At 46.7% G+C, this 20,408-nt stretch overlaps 1 protein-coding gene across 6 annotated transcripts in view; it reads right to left on the minus strand.

The window, feature by feature from the left end:
* Positions 1 to 20,408, minus strand: part of ETS1 (ETS proto-oncogene 1, transcription factor) — a 129,323-nt gene that overhangs the window by 52,117 nt on the left and 56,798 nt on the right. The window contains exon 1 of one of the 6 annotated variants that reach the window (XM_047877068.1): positions 12,327 to 12,771. The exons of 3 other annotated variants lie outside the window; for them this stretch is intronic. In XM_047877068.1, coding sequence (XP_047733024.1) covers positions 12,327 to 12,408 — 82 coding nt within the window. In that variant the 5' untranslated portion in view covers positions 12,409 to 12,771. Of the gene's footprint in view, positions 1 to 12,326; positions 12,772 to 20,408 lie in introns of those variants that run through there. 2 more of the 6 variants (XM_047877071.1, XM_047877069.1) reach the window with 2 other exon arrangements.

Here is a 20,408-nt window from a genome sequence, read left to right on the forward strand (position 1 = left end):
AGGAAGGTGTGACACTGAACTCTTGTTCTTATGCAAAACCAAGGAGCATTTCCTGTACTCACACACATGACTCATCCCAGTTCCTATGTATTCAGTACTGCAACTCTGTCTGTAGCATCTCTCCCACTAATTTAATAACATTCCCTGCATCACCAATGACTCCAGAAGACTTTCCAAACCTGAGCTCATTAACTCTCCTACTCTCTCCCAATGAGAGGCAGCTCACTAGGAGTGAGCACCCTTCTTCCAGAAGAATCCAGAGATGATGCGGAGATGTGGCGACAATCTGGCAGCCCAGAGCAAAAATAGACACAGGTATCCTCATTCCGATACCCCAGGCAATACAACGTAAAGGATGACCACCTAAAAGCGGACCCGTCCAGTTTTCAGCCTAGAAAATGTGCACACCAGGAAAAGGTTAAGACCAAGGACTCCTTAGGATTGACCCAAACTACCCACCGGTAGAGAGCAGGGAGCCAAAGGCCCAATCCCCTGTTTGAGAAGGAGACCCGCTGCAGCCACAGGAAGATATGCCTTAGAGACTACATTTTCCTGGCAAGCACTAAGTTCAGTGCCGAGGTTCAAAAGGACCAAACATAATGTGATTATCTCCATTTTTGGTGCAATCAGGGTACCACCCTCTCCTCCCCATTAGTAACTCCTCCTGCCCTATGATCCAGAGCCCCCCAAGGGCCCTGCTGGCTACTCAGGATTACATTCCCCCCCAAGAAAACAACAACATGCCAAGGGGGACACTTCTCAGTGTAATCACCTGTCACTCCACGTTGGAATGCTCTAGCTTCCTGAACAACCAACACAAGGAGGGAGGGGCCTTCTTTTTACTGCTAAGGAACAACACATTGTATTAGAGGGGTAATCAAATATAATTTTGCTAAACTCCAAGTGTTTATACCTGGTGCCATAGCAAATGCCCCTGCCCCAAATGGAAACTAGCAGAGAGGTGGCAGGGGAGGGGGGGGGGGTTAAAATCCACTCATCTAAGACGTCATCACTTCTCACATGGCTCTTTGGCACAATTCTTTCCCATAAAATGCAGGAGGAGATTCAAAGGTTTTTGTTTTTCGGCTTTAGGGGGTTTTTTTCCCCCTCCGGCTACCTGAGGTTTCTGCCAGTCATTAAGATGGACCTCATTTGCTAAAACGGGTAAACAGAGGCACAGAAGATTATATATTTCAACACAGGGAAACAGGCGGGACAGGAATTCTTTTCAAAATCCTTTATATTGAACAAAATAATGTATTTCCCGAAGTCTAAGATCAAGCCACCCCAGAGGGAAACTGCCGATTTGTCTAGAAGCCTGTGGAGTAATAACTCACATTTTTTTTTTTTTTACTTGAGAAGAAACTAACTTGCCATCCTACTTAAAAGTTGGCCAGTGGGTTGGCATCTTGGAAAGCTATGCAGATTTTTCAGATCCTATGTCAGAGTCGTCGGTGAAACCCACTCAGAGCTCAATAATGAGCCAACTGTGTGGGACCCACTAACTACATATAAAATATGTGGAGGAAATCTATATCTAGCAATAGAGAAGAGGGTGTCCTGTTGGCATTTCTGATCTCGAGCTAGTGTTCATTACCATTACTGTCATTAGCCATGTATTTTTACCAAGTACCATAGAAATAGTGAAAATATATGTGGCTGAATGGAAAAGTCAGGAGATTTGGAGGAAGACAGCTTCATGTCCTAACTCTACCATATACCCTGGGGAAAGAAAACTCAGGATCCGCCCTGCAGGTTCCCCATTTGTAAAATGTTCCTAACCCAAAGAATTACCTCGAGTGAGCGTCAAATGTGGTAAAGTCACGTGTCTCCCGGTAAACTCTCTGCCGAATGATAAGCAAGGATCAAGTGAACCGGTCAATCCTAAGCCCAGACAGACTGTAGTGTTTCCCCCCAATTCAACAAACATCCAAAGATCTGTGCAAATTCTGGAGGCAGCACACACAGAACTTCAGAGTTCATGGGTCTGAATCCGAACCCCTACACTCACCGGCCGTGTGAGCTCAGACAAGTTGTGTGACCTCTCAGTTTCTTCATCTGTGAAATGGAAAGAATACTCGGCCAGTAGAGATTAGGGTAAAATAATGAGGTCCCTGGCACATCAGTATCTTGACACATTCATAAGTTAGCACCTAGTAACTAACAGAAGAAAAAAGGAAAAGGATCAAGAGGAATGGAGAGACTCTGTCCCTATGCACGTAGCAGTAAAGTCTACCTTATATTACCAGTGGCAGTTTTTCTTGTTTTTCCCCAAACTGGCATGCCACTGTTGGTCTGCCTGCTGCTGACAGAAAAGATGAGAGGCTTTTCTCAAAATGTAGAAATAACATGGGGCACCTGGGTGGCTCAGTCGGTTAAGCGCCCGACTTTGGCTCAGGTCATGATCTCGCGGTCTGTGAGTTCGAGCCCCGCGTCGGGCTCTGGGCTGACAGCTCGGAGCCTGGAGCCTGCTTCGGATTCTGTGGCTCCCTCTCTCTCCCTGCCCCTCCCCTGCTCATGCTCTCTCCCTCTCTCTCTCAGAAATAAACACTAAAAATATATATAAGACAAAAAAAGGAAAGCAGGGAGGTGTTGACTTTAAAAAAAAAAAAAGAAAGAAAAAGAAAAACGATTTTCAGATAACAGCTGTGTGCAGGTGACACTCTTCCACGGCGGCAGAGAGCGGCCTTTGCAAAGCCAGGCGGCCTGTGCTCGCCACACCCCGACACACACTCGCAGCTTCCTGGACGGCTGTGGAGACTGAAGCAGGTGGTGTCCTGTCTGGCTCGGACTCCACCGGACTGCCTGCGCCCCGCGGAAGGGTCAGCCGGTTGCTGCGCAGACACCATTCCCCGCAAGGCCAGAAGCAAGCGGGCCCGGGGCCCTTCCCTCTGTACAAACAGGAGGCAGGGGCCTTGACTCGCTGACTATGTCAGGAAGAGGCACTGAGGTGGTTTTCAGCAGAACACATTCCTGCTGCAGGAGGGGACTGTTTACCTACCGAGCGAGCAGCGCACGGAGAAGTGGCAGCTTAGACGAAATAAGCTCAGGGCTCAGACCACATGCTCAGCCCTGGGGAGGCAGCTGGGGCCGGCTGCTTCACCTACCGGACCCCTAACCTCCATCTCCTCCCTCCCGATGAGACCCCACCCTGGAACTGCCTTCCGCTGCAAACGTAGCGAAGGCTCCTGGAACGAGGAAGCCGTCTCAGGGAGGGGGACCAAGAGGAAGGTATGACTCCTGGCCCAGTGTCACCCCTGAGGCAACGTGCCCGGATTCTCCGACTGCAAACGAGGCCAGGAATGGTCCCGGACACCTCTCTGCAGGCAAGTTATTCACCTTCGCAGATGTATCCCAAATTCTCCCACTGATGGAACTGTGAGGAACAGAATTTGAGGATTAGGAGGAAAGCATCCTCGTTTGGCCTACCCCTTGAATGACATTCTACGCTCCCTCCGCGCCTGAATTATCTTACATGTTATCTAGAGTCATAAAACGTCAGTGTTAATGGGGCACCTGGGTGGCTCAGTCAGTTGAGCGTCCGACTTCGGCTCAGGTCACGATCTCGCGGTTCGTGGGTTCGAGCCCAGCATCGGGCTCTGTGCTGATGGCTCGGAGCCTGGAGCCTGCTTCAGATTCTGTGTCTCCCTCTCTCTCTGCTCCTGCCCTGCTCATACTCTGTGTGTGTCTCTCTCTCTCAAAAGTAAACATTAAAAGAAAAAGGGGCTGGGGCACCTGGGTGGCTCAGTCAGTAGAGCGTCCAACTTCGGCTCAGGTCATGATCTCACGGTTCATGAGTTCAAGCCCCACGTCGGGCTCTGTGCTGACAGTTCGGAGCCTGGAGCATGCTTCGGATTCTGTGTCTCCCTCTCTCTATGCTCCTCCCCTGTTCACACCCTGTCTCTCTCCCAAGAATAAATAAAGAAAAAAAAAAATTTTAAGAAAATAAAATAAAATAAAATATAAATAAAATAAAATAAAATATAAATAAAATGTCAGTGTTAAGAGAAACCTCATAGGTCATCTTCTCCAGCTGATGTATTTGACCGAGGAAGAACTTGAGGTCCAGAAAAATGAAATGACTCGCCCAAGGTCACACAAACAGGTGCAAAGCCATGGCGAGCACCCAGGGCTGTGGACTCTCCAACCAATGATGGGCCCCCCAGAGGATACCCTATTCACTCGACACACAATATGTATTCCTACTGTGCTGATGAGTCTCCTGTTCCATCCATGGAACCAGTATTTCAAGGATATAAGACAACCTGTGCCTCATGTACAGAATTCACTTCAATTTTAGGCAAGGAATAGCCAATAGACAGGAAAAACATATAAATACTGAAAAGTATAAAGGTCATCGCATGGAAACTCTTCCACCAAAAATTTCCTGTGATGGAGTTTCTGAAGGCTATTTTAAAATCCGACTCCAAAACACTCTTACTTTAAACCTGAACGCTGAAGTAATGAATTTCCCCAGCACTAAACTGTCATCACACAAAAAAGTCATTAGAGAGGAGCCGTTACAGTACCTGGCACCCAGTTTAGAGTTCCTAAATGCTTCTAAAAACCATGATCTGCAAACACTCCCTGGGTTTAGGAATGCCCTTGCCTGACCTAGATTCTTTATTTTTCATTCGTACCTTGAAAATACGTACCTGATTGATTCTGTCATCTTCTCTGAGGTTTAACGCCTATTCTGATAAACTGATACAGAGGTTTTAACAACTAACAGTATGAGTAGGAGGTAAAGTAATGCTACCAAAAAAAAAAAAAAAAATTCACCCCTCTCAGAAGCCTATTCAATGTAACACTTCTCTGTCCTTAAAATCTCCCTACCTTCAAAGGCAAAATTCATCCTGAGATTCAAAATGTTCTTACATGGGTCCTGGCCTCACACTTCCTTCTCTCTTCCCTTTCTACAATCAAGGTATTTTTCTTCATATTTATGTAAGCCTTTCTTTTAACTCTAAACTTTTGGCATTCATCCCACACTGTTCTATCTAAAATAATCCTTTCCCTGTTCTTACGCCCCCTTCCAATGCTTCTGAAATAGCCACGTTCTCTCTAAAGCTGACCCGTGAAATTATTCTAGCTGAGAAGTGTTGGAAGAAAGAACCCAACGGGCCCAGGAAACAGAAATAATCATTGATCCACACAGAGTTCCATAAATTCACACAATGGTTCTCCTGCATGTTTAGCCATGGAAGCATCTGGAACACAGGGGAAGATTCCATCTGATTATCCCTGACCAGACGTGCATCTATGAGGGATTTAGGGGGTTCTGAAAAGATTCCATGGCCTAAGAGTGGGAACAACAGAGCTGAGGTCACCCACTTGACCACCTGAGATGGGTCCCTATGAGGAGTTTTCCAAAAGTCTATGAAATAATCACGTGAATTCTTGCATTCCTTTCTTTAAGTATTTCTTCTTGTTCCTTTATGAGTTCTTTCTTACTTTCTTACTCTCTTCCTGCCCTCATTCGTTTTTCTGTCTCTTCCTTTTTAGCCAAAAGGGATGTTGCAACTGAATCCACCACTCCCTTCCTCCTCTCCTAAAGCACCGAGGGCTTGCTTTTTGCTTTTGTTTTTACCCACTTTAATGGTACCAAAAAAACTCTTTTTCTTTTCCTTGCCCTTTTTGATCCCACCAGTAAAACTTCTCATCGTGGACGCGCATTAAGACAAAACAAAGCAAAGCAAAAATGTTAATTGTCTTTGCTTGTGTAATGATGACATTTCCCCCCTACTCGAAAGTTCATTCTCTCTCTCTCTCACACACACACACACACCACACATACACAGATACACCACACACATACACACACAACCACACACACACTACATGCAGAAAGTTTACAGTTCCTCTGCAGAACCTTGCAAAGCAAAAATCAACAGCTTAGCATAGCTACCCAAAGCTACCAAGAGGTTTCAAATGCCTGAGGTGGACTTGTTTGAGGTTGATTTGTAGTTGTTTCTCAGGCTCTGAGAAATATTATATTATGCGTCAAAAACACATTTAAAAATATAACTCATGGTTGGGGGAAACCACACTGAACTTGAATTGCTTCAAACTCTTAATCTGGTCCTCGTAGCTTAGTTTGGAAGGTCTAGCCCCCAAGATTAGCGACTGAGAGTAGGTATCATAAAGAATATTATCATCTCAATTCAGTGTCTAAGTAGTGTGACCCTCGTTTGCTGGGAGAGTCCCAGTTCATGTCCATCATTCTAGTATCATTATTCACAGTGCCCATCACACTCTCAAAAGCGTCCCAGTATAGACGGTAAATTAAATGAACTCACTACCTGTACAACATCAAGATATGAAACCCATTACAAAACTGGCCAATACTACTTTGGGCCTTCAAGCACCATCTGCATCAATATTTTACAAATCTCAGGGACAAAACTAAATGCTACAGAAAAGGACAATTGAAAAGAGGTGATAGGACGGTAAGAAGGGCCCAGTGACAGGCTTGGACACAAGCAGCAGAAACTGGAAAGCACCTGGGAAATATGACGAAATTGGCCAAAGAATCAATAAATATTTATGGCTTGACCAGCAGTATTTTGAGTGTGTCTGTAAGCATGGCTCCCTGCCAGTGAAATTGGATATACTGCAACCTCCAACACAGACCAATTTCTTTTCGTATCTGCACAGAGACTCCAAACTACACAATGAAAAAAGTAACGCAGATAGGCACAGGGCTTCGAAAAGTAGCCAAGTAGAAATAGCCTGTTAATGCAATTTGAAAAACATCTACCGACCTTTTGAAAAAAGATGTCTTTAACCCAACTGAAAAAAAGCAAAGCCATAGGCACATGACCAACAGAAATGATACATTTGGGAATTGTCTTGATGTTCCCAGTGCTGGGTTAAGAGCTTAGCAGCTGTAAGCAAAGAGTGGGCCTAAAAGGCTGTGAACGTGAGAGCAAATCTTATAAGAGATTCTGTCTGAGCGGAGAAGTGGGACCAACATTTCATTCTGGAGTAGCCAGATAAAAAGATGGAGACTGTGTTGTCAATATACAAATCCACCTCTACGATGACTGTGTGGGCCCGAGGATGTTACTTACTTGGGAGAAAATGCTCCCCATAAGGCAGTGATAGAGGGAACAATACCTACCCCATGGACAAGTGGTCAGGACATCTGTTTGTTCCCTATTAACCCTGGGTCGTAGAGGGTTGGTGAATCTTCAGGTAGAATCCCAAAGCTTGCCTTTCCTCCCTGTGCCAAAGTAACTACAAACAGTCCCCTGACCCATGGAACGGACTTGAAAATGCTACATTTTAGTTGGAAAAAATAAAACATCTGGTGCATAGACAGAAAATGTAGGCGTCTATGGCTTCTTCCGGAAGCAGGAAAATTAAACTACAACCGAACTAAGAAAACACACTAGTTGCTGATCTATGTCTCTCATCAACCAGATTGTGAGTGAGATTCTCTGCAGAGCTGTGTCTGTGATACAAGAGGCTAAACAGACAGCATCAGGAGGCTCCAGGAAGGATGTGAACTTGGAAGTGACCATCATCAGCTGGCCACCTGTGACAGAGCAGAATACATCTGGGAAGACATCAGACAAACAAGAACCCGGGTTCTCCACGTGGTGGTCCAAGGCAAGCATTGCTCGAACCTTCAAGCATCTTCCTACGGCAACACATCCGGACTGGCAGGCCTGGAGACTGTCTGCAGAATAGGCCCTTTCCCTAAGGTCAGAGGAGTCATGCAAGGAGGGAACCCTGTATCTCCTCAGCCCCCAGAGCACCCACCATCTCTGCTTTCTCGCACGCCCCTTTTAATTTCCAGAGTGTCTGTGAATAACATGGGGCTTCTATTTTAGGTATAACATGCCTGCAAACAGCTCATCAGTTTGTAAGTTTCTAACAAGTGTGGCCTTGGGCAAAATTATGTATCTCTTTGAGTTTCCCATTCCTCATCTGAAAAATAGATAAAAAAAATAGCTCTCCCCACCTGAGTCCAGGTGAAGGGTCACAGTGTTATTTTATGGGAAAGTCCAGGCTCCGTGCATGTTTCAGAGAAATCCCTGTAACTTGGGACGGCAAGAGACTACCTCCAATGCAAGCTCATGGAATGCCATGATAGCCACCGGTTATTCATTCCGCAAACCAGAGAGACGTCTGTAATTATGCTGTTGCTATAGCCATTGTAGAGTTATCTGTGCTCTTTGAAATAGAGAGCCCTGCTTTCCTGAAAAATCCTGACCTATGCTAACCAGCTCTCTCTGCCTTGTAGAGATTTTGCTGGAGCCCAGAGTAAGCCGGGCTCTGGGAGGCTGCCCATGGGCTGGTTTGTCTCCTGGGGGCGGGAACCCTCCTACAGGGTGGTCTGGTCTCTTTAAGAAAGAAAAAAGTTACATAGACAAAAAAAAAAAAAAAAAAAAAAAAAAAAAAACACAGCAATACAAACCAACCAAAAATGCCAGGAATGCAAGCTTTGCCAACCAAATAAATAAATAAAATGTGAGATACTGTATAATAACTAGACATGATGCATTTCTCAACTCTGCATAATTGAAACACTACTTTTCCATCAGCCCTTCAAATGTCCCCCTGACTCCTAGTCTTGGTGGCTCTCTTGCTTGCTTAGAGATAGCACTGATAACCCCCATCACCCAAAGTAACTGACCAAGCCCCATGCCTTAGCAGAGAGTTGGGACCTCGAGGTACTTGGACACTCTGAAAGTTACCTGGTTCACTGTGTTTACTCCGTGGGCCACAGAATGGAACCTCACTGGTATGAGATCTCAGCTAAGGAGATGAAAAAGTTCTCTTCAACTTTACATTCTCTCCCAAAAAAGGAGATGAGGGGAAGTACATTATACAGCAACAGCCCCTATTAAACATTTCAAGGGGCCCCTGAAAATTCTACACTGGTTTTCTGTTGACTTGTTTTCTAGTTAACTGTTTAGAATCTACTTGGGGTCAGTACTGCTTTAAGATTTTGTACACCTCAATAGACACAATTCTCCTGGCAGCCCTGTGAGACAGAACAACTATCACACTCATTTTGCGGATGCAGGAGCTAGAGCACAGAGACATGAAGCAATCTGTCCAAAGTCACACAGCTAGTAAGTGGCAGAGCTGGGATTCAATCCCAGACAGGCTGGCTCCAGACTCCGGGCTCTGAACCACTGGGCTTGTTAGTCACTAATGGAGTGTGGTCCTCGGGGGTCTGGGAGCACAGTGAGCTTAATAGCCTAGGCAACGCTGCCCGTTTTTCTTGTCTACGCGGATGAAGGCATAAAGACTGACCAAAGGGACGACCGAAGGAACACATCTTCTTCCTGTCTCTGAGGACTCTGTGGGTGTCTGATGGAAGACGGGGGTGATCCTTTCATTCTTATAAAACAGCAAACATGGAGAATCAGCACTCCTGCTCCTCCCTGAGCATTTCGCTCACCTCACCAGCAAGGTGGAGTGGAGAAGGAGGGGAAAATTAAGCGGCTTGGGAATGTATTTGCTTTGGCACCCAGCCTCCACCCTTCTCAGTGAGCTCCACACCAAGAGGGAACTCATGGACTCTCCATGGCTTTGTTTCTTTTAGCCCATGTAAGACCCGAGAGCCTTGCCATCATATATTGCAATTAGAATGGCATACCCACTTTACACTTACAAGGAATATGCAATTCCAATGTTATTTCAAAGCGTAGGTTAATTTGGTACTTAAAGCTGTTGGAAATCTGGGAGGTCTCAATCTAGAAGAAAAGTGTAAAAAGGTTCAGGATCAGGTCCTAGCCACAAAAGGCAGGCAAAAAACCCAGGACTCCCATTTCAGCACCTACTTCCCTGCTGCCTCTCTTGGGCTCCTGGATTTGGGGAGGGAAAATCTTGGTTTAATTATTTAAGGCAGATAAGATCCCACACTAGTTGTCTCCACACATAAGAAACTAAACAACCCAAAGAATCATTGTGAAAAATATTTAAGTCACAGCTGTGGACACAAAGCCACGCTGTGAGAAGTTAAACTTTAAACACATGTCCTATATGGTCTGATGGGCAAAGCAAATCCCCACTTAGCCAGTGTCTTCTCCACCCCCCAACAAAGGCAGCAGCCATGGCGAATGTTTCTTCTATCCTTGCACCTGCAAGTTTAAGCCTCAACTGACGTTTCTTTGCTGAGCTTTTCAAATGTAATTTGCAGTATCACTCAAGGAAGGCAACGTACACTGAGAAGTTAGAAAAGGGATTAATTTTACCTTAGCCACGGGCTTACTAGATTTTCTTAAGTGACTTACCTTCTCTGTGCCTCTATTTTCCTAAGATATGGGTACAATATTCACATATACGCTACCAAAAATCCAGAAAAAAAACAAAACCGAAAACTTCTATATATATTTTCAAGTTTCTCCGTCTTCCCCAAGATAGTGCCAGAAACCAAACCTCCTTACGATAAATGGCACAAGGTTGCCCCATTTCTCTGATCCACTGACATTTTGTTGTATTGAAGGATGCTTACAAAACCTGACCAGTGGCTTGTCAACCTTTTCTGGAAAAGAGAGGCATTGTAAAGATTCCTATTATAATAGATGCTGACTGTAGCATTAGGGCTTCCTGTCCCCAGTTTACAGATGGGAAAGTTAAGCAAAGTTACTTGCCCGGGGGCTTATTTTTTTTTTATCAATAACCAAAATAACAGCACCATATGCTCAAAATCTCTAGTGTTAATATTAACTTACCCCCCAGATCACCTCAGCTGTTCACTGTGACCCAAAACACGTGGTGCCAGGGGCTCTTCACTCCTAGCCCCTGAAATCCACTGTAGGTATGAAAACTGACCAGCTTACATGCTATTTCCCAGACAGCCGAATCTGTCTCTTCCCCATAGGCATGCATACAAACAAGCCATTCTTAAGGAAAGAACCTACGAGATGAGCTTATGTCTTGGCTGCGAACTATCATTTCTTTCATGCATGGTTTGGTGCAATTGTGACTAACAGAATTTATTCTGGCTTCCTTGAACCCCAAACACAACCATCACAGCAGCATCACTTCTGAGCTGTAGCTCTAAGTGCCCGAAATGTCTCCACGGTTCTAGCTGAACTCAGCGTTGCTCTGACCATCAACATCCCTGTGACAACAAACAGTCTTAGCCTTCTTTGTGCACCTCCCAGTGGAACCCCCAGTATCGGGGCTGAATGTGACGGGGTCTAACAGGACAGGACATGGTCATCCATGTCTTTATGAACATTTCGGAATGATCTCCAAATGACAAAACATCAGCCGGGCTTGGGTTTGAAGTTTAAGCAGATTAAGAAAGGGTTAAACTAAGCAACTCATTACAGCAGAGGCAAAGAAGCCTGAACCACAGGCGGGAGCAGCTAAACTTATTGATAATCAGATACCACAGAGAAGCAGGTTACTTCTGCGAATTATTTTCCAGATGGCATCACCTTCGCACTGTATCTTATTATATACCTTTACCTCTAAAATCACTAATTTCTAAAAGATAGCAGGCTGTTGCCCATCCTAAAAGAAAAAACATCTATTCTTCTCAAAGCGCATCTATCCCAGGGATTCTGGATTCCAAGACAAAATCACATTCCTTTCCTATCCTCTTCTTCAAATCTTTCAAACCAAGGAATTGGACAACCAACCACCAACCAAAGACACAAAGTCGCGTTTGGTGTCAGGACGTTGTTCCCTCTTGTAACAGATCTTTGGTGGCAGAGGGCAAATTTATGGCAGACTAGGAAGATGGGTAAAGTAAGTAACCTGCAGGAATAGAAGCGGGATGTTTCCAGAAGTTAAGACGATCATTTCAGTTCTCCTCCCATGTCCTTGCCCTCAACCCAGAAAAGAGGAGCTAGATAGCAAAGGGACATGTGACAGAGGGGCGCAGGACGGCAAGATGTTTGAAACGTGCTTGCAGGCCAGTCAGTTAGACACTATGTCGGTTCTCACTGCCCAGGGCCCTCCATCCAGCTCCAGCTCTGGTAATGCGGGGGCCAGTGGATGATGTCTTCTGCGGCAGTGTCCACCCCCCCACACACACAAAGCTACGGGAAAAGGCCAGAGCGTTCTCACTCATTTGGAAAGATAAGAAAGCAGGAATGGGGGTGCTGGACATTCTATAAGCTTTTTCCCATTACTCACAAAAACACAGCTGTGAAAATAAATACCACCCCCCAAACAAGGGTCCCAGGCCACCAACAGTCTTCTCTACCTTGCTTCCAGCTGCTCCCAGCATTGCCTTGCTCAGGCAGAAACGAACTGCCTGGAAGGGAACAGCGAAGCGGGGGGAGAGAAGCGGAGGGGACCCCAGCCTCCGGCCCAAAGCTGGCGTGGGGGCCTCGACAGTCACCACTCACCCGGGGAGGGGAAAAGCTCCAGATCGACTTTTTCCGTCTTGATGATGGTGAGAGTCGGTTTGAGATCGACGGCCGCCTTCATGGTGCCAGGAGTGAGGGGCAGACAGGATTATGGCAAGTTTGCTGTTATTCTTGTTGTTTGTCTTTTTAATGGGGATTAGTAACAGGGGAAAAGGGGACGGGAGGGGGGGGGGATCCGACTTTCTTCCCTAAGATTTCAGATTGCCGCTGACTTTTCCCCGCGCCCAGAAGGTGCGCGCCCGGCACTCTCCCGGGAAGTTGGCACTTTGCGGAGAAGTGCGCGCGCCCCGGGTCCCAGCCTCGCCTGCGCCTCGCCCCGCTCCTCCTCGTCCTCGCCCCGCTCCTCCTCTCCGCCGGCAGGCAGCTTCAGCTCGCTCTCGCTCTCCGGAGCCGCGGTCTCCCTCCCTCTCTCCCTCCTCTTTAGGGCGTTTCTCGCGGCGCCGAGGCTCGGCGGCCGGGTCTGCGCGCCCGCCTTCCCCCCCCCCCCAACCCCCAGGCTCTCCGCGGGGGGCAGGGGGGAGGAGCGAGGGGCGGGGACGGCGGGGCGGGGGCGGCCCGGGGGCGGGGCCAGAGTCCAGCGGCCAATTGTCGGCGGCGGCCCAAAACGAAAGGAAGGCGGGGCGGGGCTCCGCGGCCGCCGGCGCCCTAGCCCCCTGCCTGCTGCCTGCCGGGGCCCAGCCGCCCTGCTGCCTAGAGCTGATCGCGGAGCCGGCGGGGCGCTGAGTCCTCTGCCGCGCTGGGAAGGGCCCAGGGCCGGCGAGCAGGCTGGGTGCAGAGGCTGCCACGGCCGTTGGGGAAAGTCCGTCTGATTCGCCACGCATTCTTGAGGACTTGGTCACCCGCTCCTGCCCCCCCCCCCCCAGTAGCAGCATAGTTTTCCGAGTGCGTGTACATCATTCATTCACAAAGACTGACACACAGGACGTGAGGCATGCGGAGGAAGGGGCGTGCGTGCGAGCGGGCGCAGGGGGTTCTCAAGCCAATGTCCTGGAAGGGCTTTATGAGTCCTGGACTGCAGCCGGTTTGTGAGTCAGGAATCGGTTCAGTGTTTCTGAAGGAGCCTTCGACTTTTCAGAGCTCACCCGTATCATGGTTACGAAATGACTTAAGACGAGGCAGCGTTGGAGAGCCGAAATCTTGTTTCGCTGTCCTTGAGAAGGATCAAGCTCAAGGCGGCCTCCTGGAGACCCCTAGACAAAGGCCCAAATACTTCTGTGTTACTGGGAGAGCAGAGAACAGGGCCCCCAAACTGGAATCCAATCATGGGCTTCCATAAGCTTCCAGTTTACCTATAGCAGTGGTTGCGTGGAAGGGGAAGCTATTATTCTTCTAATTATGTAGTCACGGGCCCTTCCTTTCACAGACTCTCTTCCACTGGAGAAAACTGGAAACCCCACAACTACCACCAGCACGGAGAGAAATGCAGAGGCCCTGTGGTTTTGAATTTCTGGAGTACATCATTCACAGCTGTGACACAACAATGCACAACCCCTGTTCCACTTGAGAATTTCAGACACTTCGGACACCACAACACGATCCCAAATAATTAATGGTTTTGCACTAACACATTGGTTATCATAAGTGGAGGTAGTTGGTTCTAAGTAACAAAGCAACCAGTGAATATAGAGGTACGTACATAGACACGCTTAGGTATAGCTAGAGCCAGACATTGAGATCTACCTTTAGGTAACTAGAAGATTAAGCATATATCTTTCTGAACCTCAGAAAAAGGTTATTTTTAATACTGTTTCCTGATTTCTAAGCATATGTTGAACTACCACCACCTGCCTGTTAACTGTATGTAACTGCTGACAAACACTCTCCCCCCCCACCCCATCAATTTGAACACACCTGCTTACCTTTACCTAACCCCAGTTTTGTCTCCTTGAAGCATTAGTAACTTGCAGGTTTCCCACAGCAAATGAGAGAAGGAGCCAGGAACAGAAAATAAATCTCTAGCTCTTGGTTCAAACTTCAGATGATGCCCCTCCTTCAGTAACAAGAGGAAAATATTTGTATGTGATAATCCTAATTTTTGAAGGATTGTTGTAATCCAGCTGTTAGATTTCCAAAAGGTGTGAGAAAACAATGCTGGCTTCCAGATGACAAGAACAGACACTTCTGATCCCGGGAAAAGCTGGGGGAAACCGCTGATGAATGAATTGTACATTTACACGTCCAAATGAGCCGCAAAGGAGAGGATCTTGAACCAATCCTGCCTTGCCCGTTCTGAACACATCAGCAAAACAACTGAGCAAATCAAGAGTTGCTTTGGGGAATCTTGTTTTATTGACGTTGTGTTAAGAAAATGCTGGTATTTTTAAAATCCAAGTGTGAATACTTCTCTATTTGCAAAGGAAGCTTCCTCGGAGCCAGTCTTTTCTGTCTTCCCCAGAATTCTCCTCAGCTTTCTTCCTGCTGCCAACACCCCTCACCATTAGACACTAAAAGAAGCCACCATGATCAAACCATAAATACTTTCCACTCTGGCAATGGGGGAATTTATTATTTCGGTTCCTTAAAAATGACATCTCTCCTTGTCATCCTTTTCTCTAACCCAGTCCTGCAGCACAGAAACTCAAAATAGCTGAAGGTCCAAATCAAGGAAGGGGTTTAGGTTAAGACAAGAAGGAGGGTGAGATAGCCAAAGACCACCACGGACCTCCAGGAAGTCGACTTCTGCCTGACACTGATTGTGAATAGTGAAGTTATCAGAAATTATGCATCTAACTTCAGACCTAACTGAAACTTCACTTGGGACAAGGGGCGCTAGTATAGACAAGTTAAAACATTTTTTACATATTTGGGATATTAATAATCCAATCAGGCTTGCAAGTATCCAATCAAGTTTGATAAACGAAATTTTTATTCTCTTTATGACACAAGTAGATTTTTGTAAATGTTCTATGGACTTCCGATGGCAGTTCTATCTTACTGTAGCCTAAAAACCAACAAACACCTGGCCCAGTGCTGGACACATGGGAGACAATCAATATGTACGCAGTAATGAACTGTCAACCTCCTGGTCACTGTGGGCACCTACTTTGTCACCATCTCTTTCTAATTTAAAGGTTAAATGAGTTGGCTGTGCTATGGCTTGTGAAGATAAACTACAAAATGTCAGTGACTGTGCCCCTAGGTCTGCTCCTTGTCCCCCAGGGCAGAGCAGAACCCCTGTTCCCCAGCGTTCATGTCCACTTAGTTTCAGTTGTGCCTCAGTTTCCCCACCAGCAAAACAAGATCAGCTAGGCCTTGCCTTCCAGCTACTTGGCAAGTTGTTTCAAGACTCTGATTTCGAGACACTCAAGAAAAATCATCCAAGGGAATTCTTCGCTTTTGTTTGTAATGCAGCAGTCTGTTCCTCCTGCACTTGCGAGAAAACAGAATTGTATCTTTAAACATCCCTGAAACCTAGGGAATTACATCCCTCAAGGGCTAAAACTCCTTAACTAGGAACATCGTGTCAATAAGGGTCAAAACAAAGCTGCAGGGGTTGGGGCATCGGGGAATGCGATTAGATGTTAACCGTATCAAAGAACTAGTCACATTTTTACACAGAATTCTCTCACACACATAGAAGATGTCAAAAACATAACCTTTCTCTTTTCTACTCCCCCCTCAATGCCATGCCAGCCTTAACAAAAAAAGAAACATAAAAAATACACCCCATTTCAAACAATCGTGGAAGATGGACTCCCCCTCTCCACAACTGTGCTGGAATAAGTTATTTGTCTATTTCTGGAATCTTAAGCTTCAACAAACAAAAGAACCTCTGAGTTTTGAGCTAAAGTATGCTGTATTGGAGGTAGGTGCAAAAACATTCAGACCACTAACGGCTGATCCAGAACACGTTTATGACTCACAGATGTTGATTTACTGGTTTAAATGTAAGATTTAAAAAAAAAAAAAAAAAAGAAAGAAAAGAGAAAAAAAAAGGTCCTCAACAACCTGTCTGAGTTGCATTTGTGGTTGTTTTTCTCTGAGAAAAGGCAACAGTCCCCATCACACACAGGGACCTAGAAACAGGCGTCTAAAGCTTAACTCTAAAGCAAGTGGTTTCTATGCGATAAGTTGAGTCATTAAAAAAGCACACGGGGGCAGAAAAAGGCCTGGGGCTTCGATATCTACCATTATCAAGCAGCAATAAAATGGCAAATTGGAGATGGAAAGGAAAATGAAAATAACTCTCCTAATTAAACTCTGATGCCAGAAGGCCTGAGGGTCAGTTCAAGAACCCCATCCGCGGGCTCAGGACTGCTCTGCTGCAGGCTGGCTCTGTGACCTCAGTGAAGCCACTTAACCTTTCTGTGTCATAACCTCCTCTCTGTTTCATGGAATAAAATCACCCCTGGCTCTCCCTACCGTGTAATACAGGCTCATTAGCTATTGTTTAGAAGGTACAATAAACAATGGGCGATAAGAAGTGCTGTAGTTGGGGGAGGGGGGTGCGGGAGTTGGGCAGGAGGTGGGGGCGGGGTGCAGGGAGGGGCAGGACTTAGGGGCTGGTAGGCCCCTGGGGGTGGAGGGGGGGAAGCTTCCACAATAAAACAAAGAGGAGAGTGAGCAGTGGAGGCTCTGGAGTAGGACTCTGGTTCAAACTCCAGCTCTGCCAACCAGCCAGCTAAATTACTACTCCTAAATCACTAACCCCAAAGCCTCAACTCCACCACATTTAAGGTAGAGGCCATAATAGCTCCCACCCTTAAGGCTGTTTGGAGGATTAAATGAGATGACACATGCCAAGCCCTTCACACAGTGTCTGTCTAGGTCAGAAGACGTGCTCAGTGAAAGTTACATATTGTTACTGGTGTTCATCTCCAGTATGAAGAAGAATAGCCAAGAAATCATGCTGAACCTCGATGACCATCCCCTTTACCAAGTAACTTGGATCCTCTCTTCACCTGAACTGTCCTCGGGGGAGAGATAGGGCGAGCGATCGTGTGTAATTGAAAAAAATCTCTGCAGACCCCTTCTCCTCAATTCCTGATCTGGGAACCTGCCCAGCTTTGGCCTCGTTGGAGACATTCCAGCACTACCTGATTAGAAGAAAAAACCGCAGATCTGTATTTGTTTTAAGAGTATAGGAAAACGGTAGTTCAAATGCAGAAGGAAGATCGTGTTTGTGGCACCTCTGTGGACACAAAATCTTAGGTCCTGGCTTCATCACATGTCGGAGCTAGGTGGGAGGTTCTCAGAGACGGTCAAGTCCAGCCCTCCTGCTCCTACCAGGGGTAAAACATGAGTTTGAGAGAAGAGGTCATTCTGCCCGAGGCCACATGGCCTGAAAACGACAAAGGCAGTCCAGGATCCCTACTGCACTTCTGTCTGTGGCCTCTCCTTGGGTTTACAGATACCACGCTGGCAGAAGCCACTGCCATTCAGCATGGTCTATTACCGGGCACTCTGGAGACACAAAGCAGGATCCCACGTACACAGGCACAGATGGATGATGATCCGACTCCACTGCTAGAAACCTGACAGTGTTCTCCGCACCCGCTGTGTCGTCTTTGGGCAAGCCTAGCGCAGGATAACCGCACTAGCGCTCCCTGCGGGAGACAGCTTGGCACGGGCGGTAGGAAGGAAAAGGGTCTGGGCTGGCTCTATTGCTGTCTGCAGTTTCTTTAGACTGTAATTAAGAACCATTCAGCTGCATCTGCAGCCCCAACAATGCGGGATGGATTGGCCCCATCCGTAGACCAAGCGACATTATAAAAGCCACCAGTTTAGACATCACGTATTCCTGTAGCAGCAAATCAGGCTCTGCTCATGCAGAAAGAGGTGAAGAGCTGCCCATCAAGGCTCCAGGGTTCTGAGGCTTCCTCCACACCCAGACTGACCCTGTTTCCTGGGATTGTTGCTCCCTCCTGGGCCTGGATAATGCAGAACGCAGGCTACCCTAGGAGCCTTTGGGGATCATGTAATTTGGATTCCCACTTAAATTGTCCTAAATTGGCCTCTTGAGGAGGTAGAGGGAGGAGAGCATTAGCACAGGTGGCAGGAGAACCAGTGTTCTTTAATAACATGCAGAAGCACAGAACCAGGCTCCTAGCGAGGAGCTCCGCGCCCCAGGAGAACGGAATCCCAGCCCCCTCCCGAGGCTGCAGGTGGTTTCATCTGGAGGAAGGCTAAGGCCTTCCTCTGATCTCCCCCTGCTTTTCTCTTGGGTTACAAAGACAACAGCAGACTTCAAAACAGATGTTCTCTGCAGTTGTGGTCTGAATCTTAAATTAAGATAATATCATTGTGGAATCTTCCCCTTTCCCCCCCCCCTCCCCTGCCTTCCATTTTAAAATGCCAAGACAATTGCCCCCAAAAGACTACCAGTTACCACCCCAGAGATGAAGGAGCAGAGATAGGGTGGAAAAATCTCTCCATCCTGTTCTTGATGTCGGAAGGCAGGCAGAGGAAGCAGATAGCACCAGAAGAAGAAACAGTCCTGACGGGAAAAAGGAAAATGGTATGGGAGGAAGCGCTAGGAAGGAATCTTCTCAGAGAACAGGGAAAGGATAAGTTGGGGTCGGGGGCAGGCATGAGGAGGTACAGTGACAGTTGTTCTGTGTCCTGGTCACTTGAGAACTGAAAGCCCCAAGATCTCAAAATGAAATGAAGGCCCAGTAATGTGTCCCAGTATTGTCACAGAGTCCATTTGCTTGTCCCACATGGCCAACAGTCATGGAATGACAATAAAACAAATCAATAGGAGGTTCTCAAGCTGGAAGAGTTGCAAAGGATATAGAATGGGATCAAGGGGAGAGGATCTCGGGAGGAGGTCACAGAAGATGCAAGGGAAGGTCAAGCTGAAAATTGACACCAAACACAGACTTTCCCCCTCGTGGATGTGGATGTGCTATATGCAAAGAATTTCCCTCCTCATCCCCACGAGGTGCTCCTCTTGTGCTCAGCAGCCGGTGCAAACACCGAGTGAATATTTGAATGTGCACATCCACCTCCCCCTCTACCTAAAGGCAGCAACCAGTTAGTTTCAGTATCATAACTTCCGGTGCCCAGCTCAGGACGGGAGGAGCTTACTAAACTACACTGATTATTTCACTGATGAACAGGTGACTTCCCAACATTCCACAAATGGATCTTGAACTCAGACATCAGTCTTTGATTTCATTTCACTGACTTGCTCGTTTGTCCAGTTTTGTCGAATGCGAGACTCAAAGTTGCCCCAAAATTTAAGACTTAAAGACCTAGCCACGTGACTCTTTTCCAACGGAAAAGGTCTTCATGAAGTTTGATTCTGTTCCTGTCATCTCCCACCTCCTTTAAAGGAAAATGTTGCTTAAGGTCCGCATATTCTTTTTATTTCTCATCTGAGCCTTTTGGGGATAGTTGTTTGTGAAAAGATGGCACTTGGCTTCCCACAAAGCCAACCGGTCGCTTTGTCGTAAGTCTGAACGTTTATACAATATACGGTCCATAGTCTCACTCGGCTGCCCAGAGGTAGTTCTTTAGGGAGTTCTGAACTTCAAGCTGAATCGAATTTTATTTCACTGATTGTCATGAAGGTACGATACATAATCGTTACATCCATTATTTGTAAGAGACAAGAGAATGCATGCGATGGGCCTCATTTTCTCCATCTTCGTTAGGAAGAATGGACCGTCAGATGCTTGTAGGGAGGCCAGTACCTGTTACCAATCTCCTTTACCTTCTCAAATTTGCTCGAACTGGTCAGGTTCCCCGAAGCACTACATTTGTAAACATCCTTTGGCCTTCCTGTAGGCATCCCCCCAGAGTGACAGGTGATGGGAATGGGGAAGGCAGAGGCTAACTGAGCCACCAGCACCTAACAGATGGCACAAGAAAACACACTAAAAAAGCCTAACCCCTCTTGCTGGCTGGACTGTGACAGACTACCACTCTCTGTACTTAGTTATGTCTGCTAACGGATAATGGAAGTGTCGCAACAGAAAAGCAGGCTGATCTTAAACCATAGAAACCAAGGAAATAACGGGTGTGGTTAAGGTCCACCTTTACCACCAAGCTGTGGTGAGGATCATAAACCACACATTATTTTATACCACTTCATCCAGACCTCGGTCCATACAACAG

Source organism: Prionailurus viverrinus, chromosome D1 (genome assembly GCF_022837055.1).
Source record: "Prionailurus viverrinus isolate Anna chromosome D1, UM_Priviv_1.0, whole genome shotgun sequence".
Classification (NCBI taxonomy): domain Eukaryota; kingdom Metazoa; phylum Chordata; class Mammalia; order Carnivora; family Felidae; genus Prionailurus; species Prionailurus viverrinus.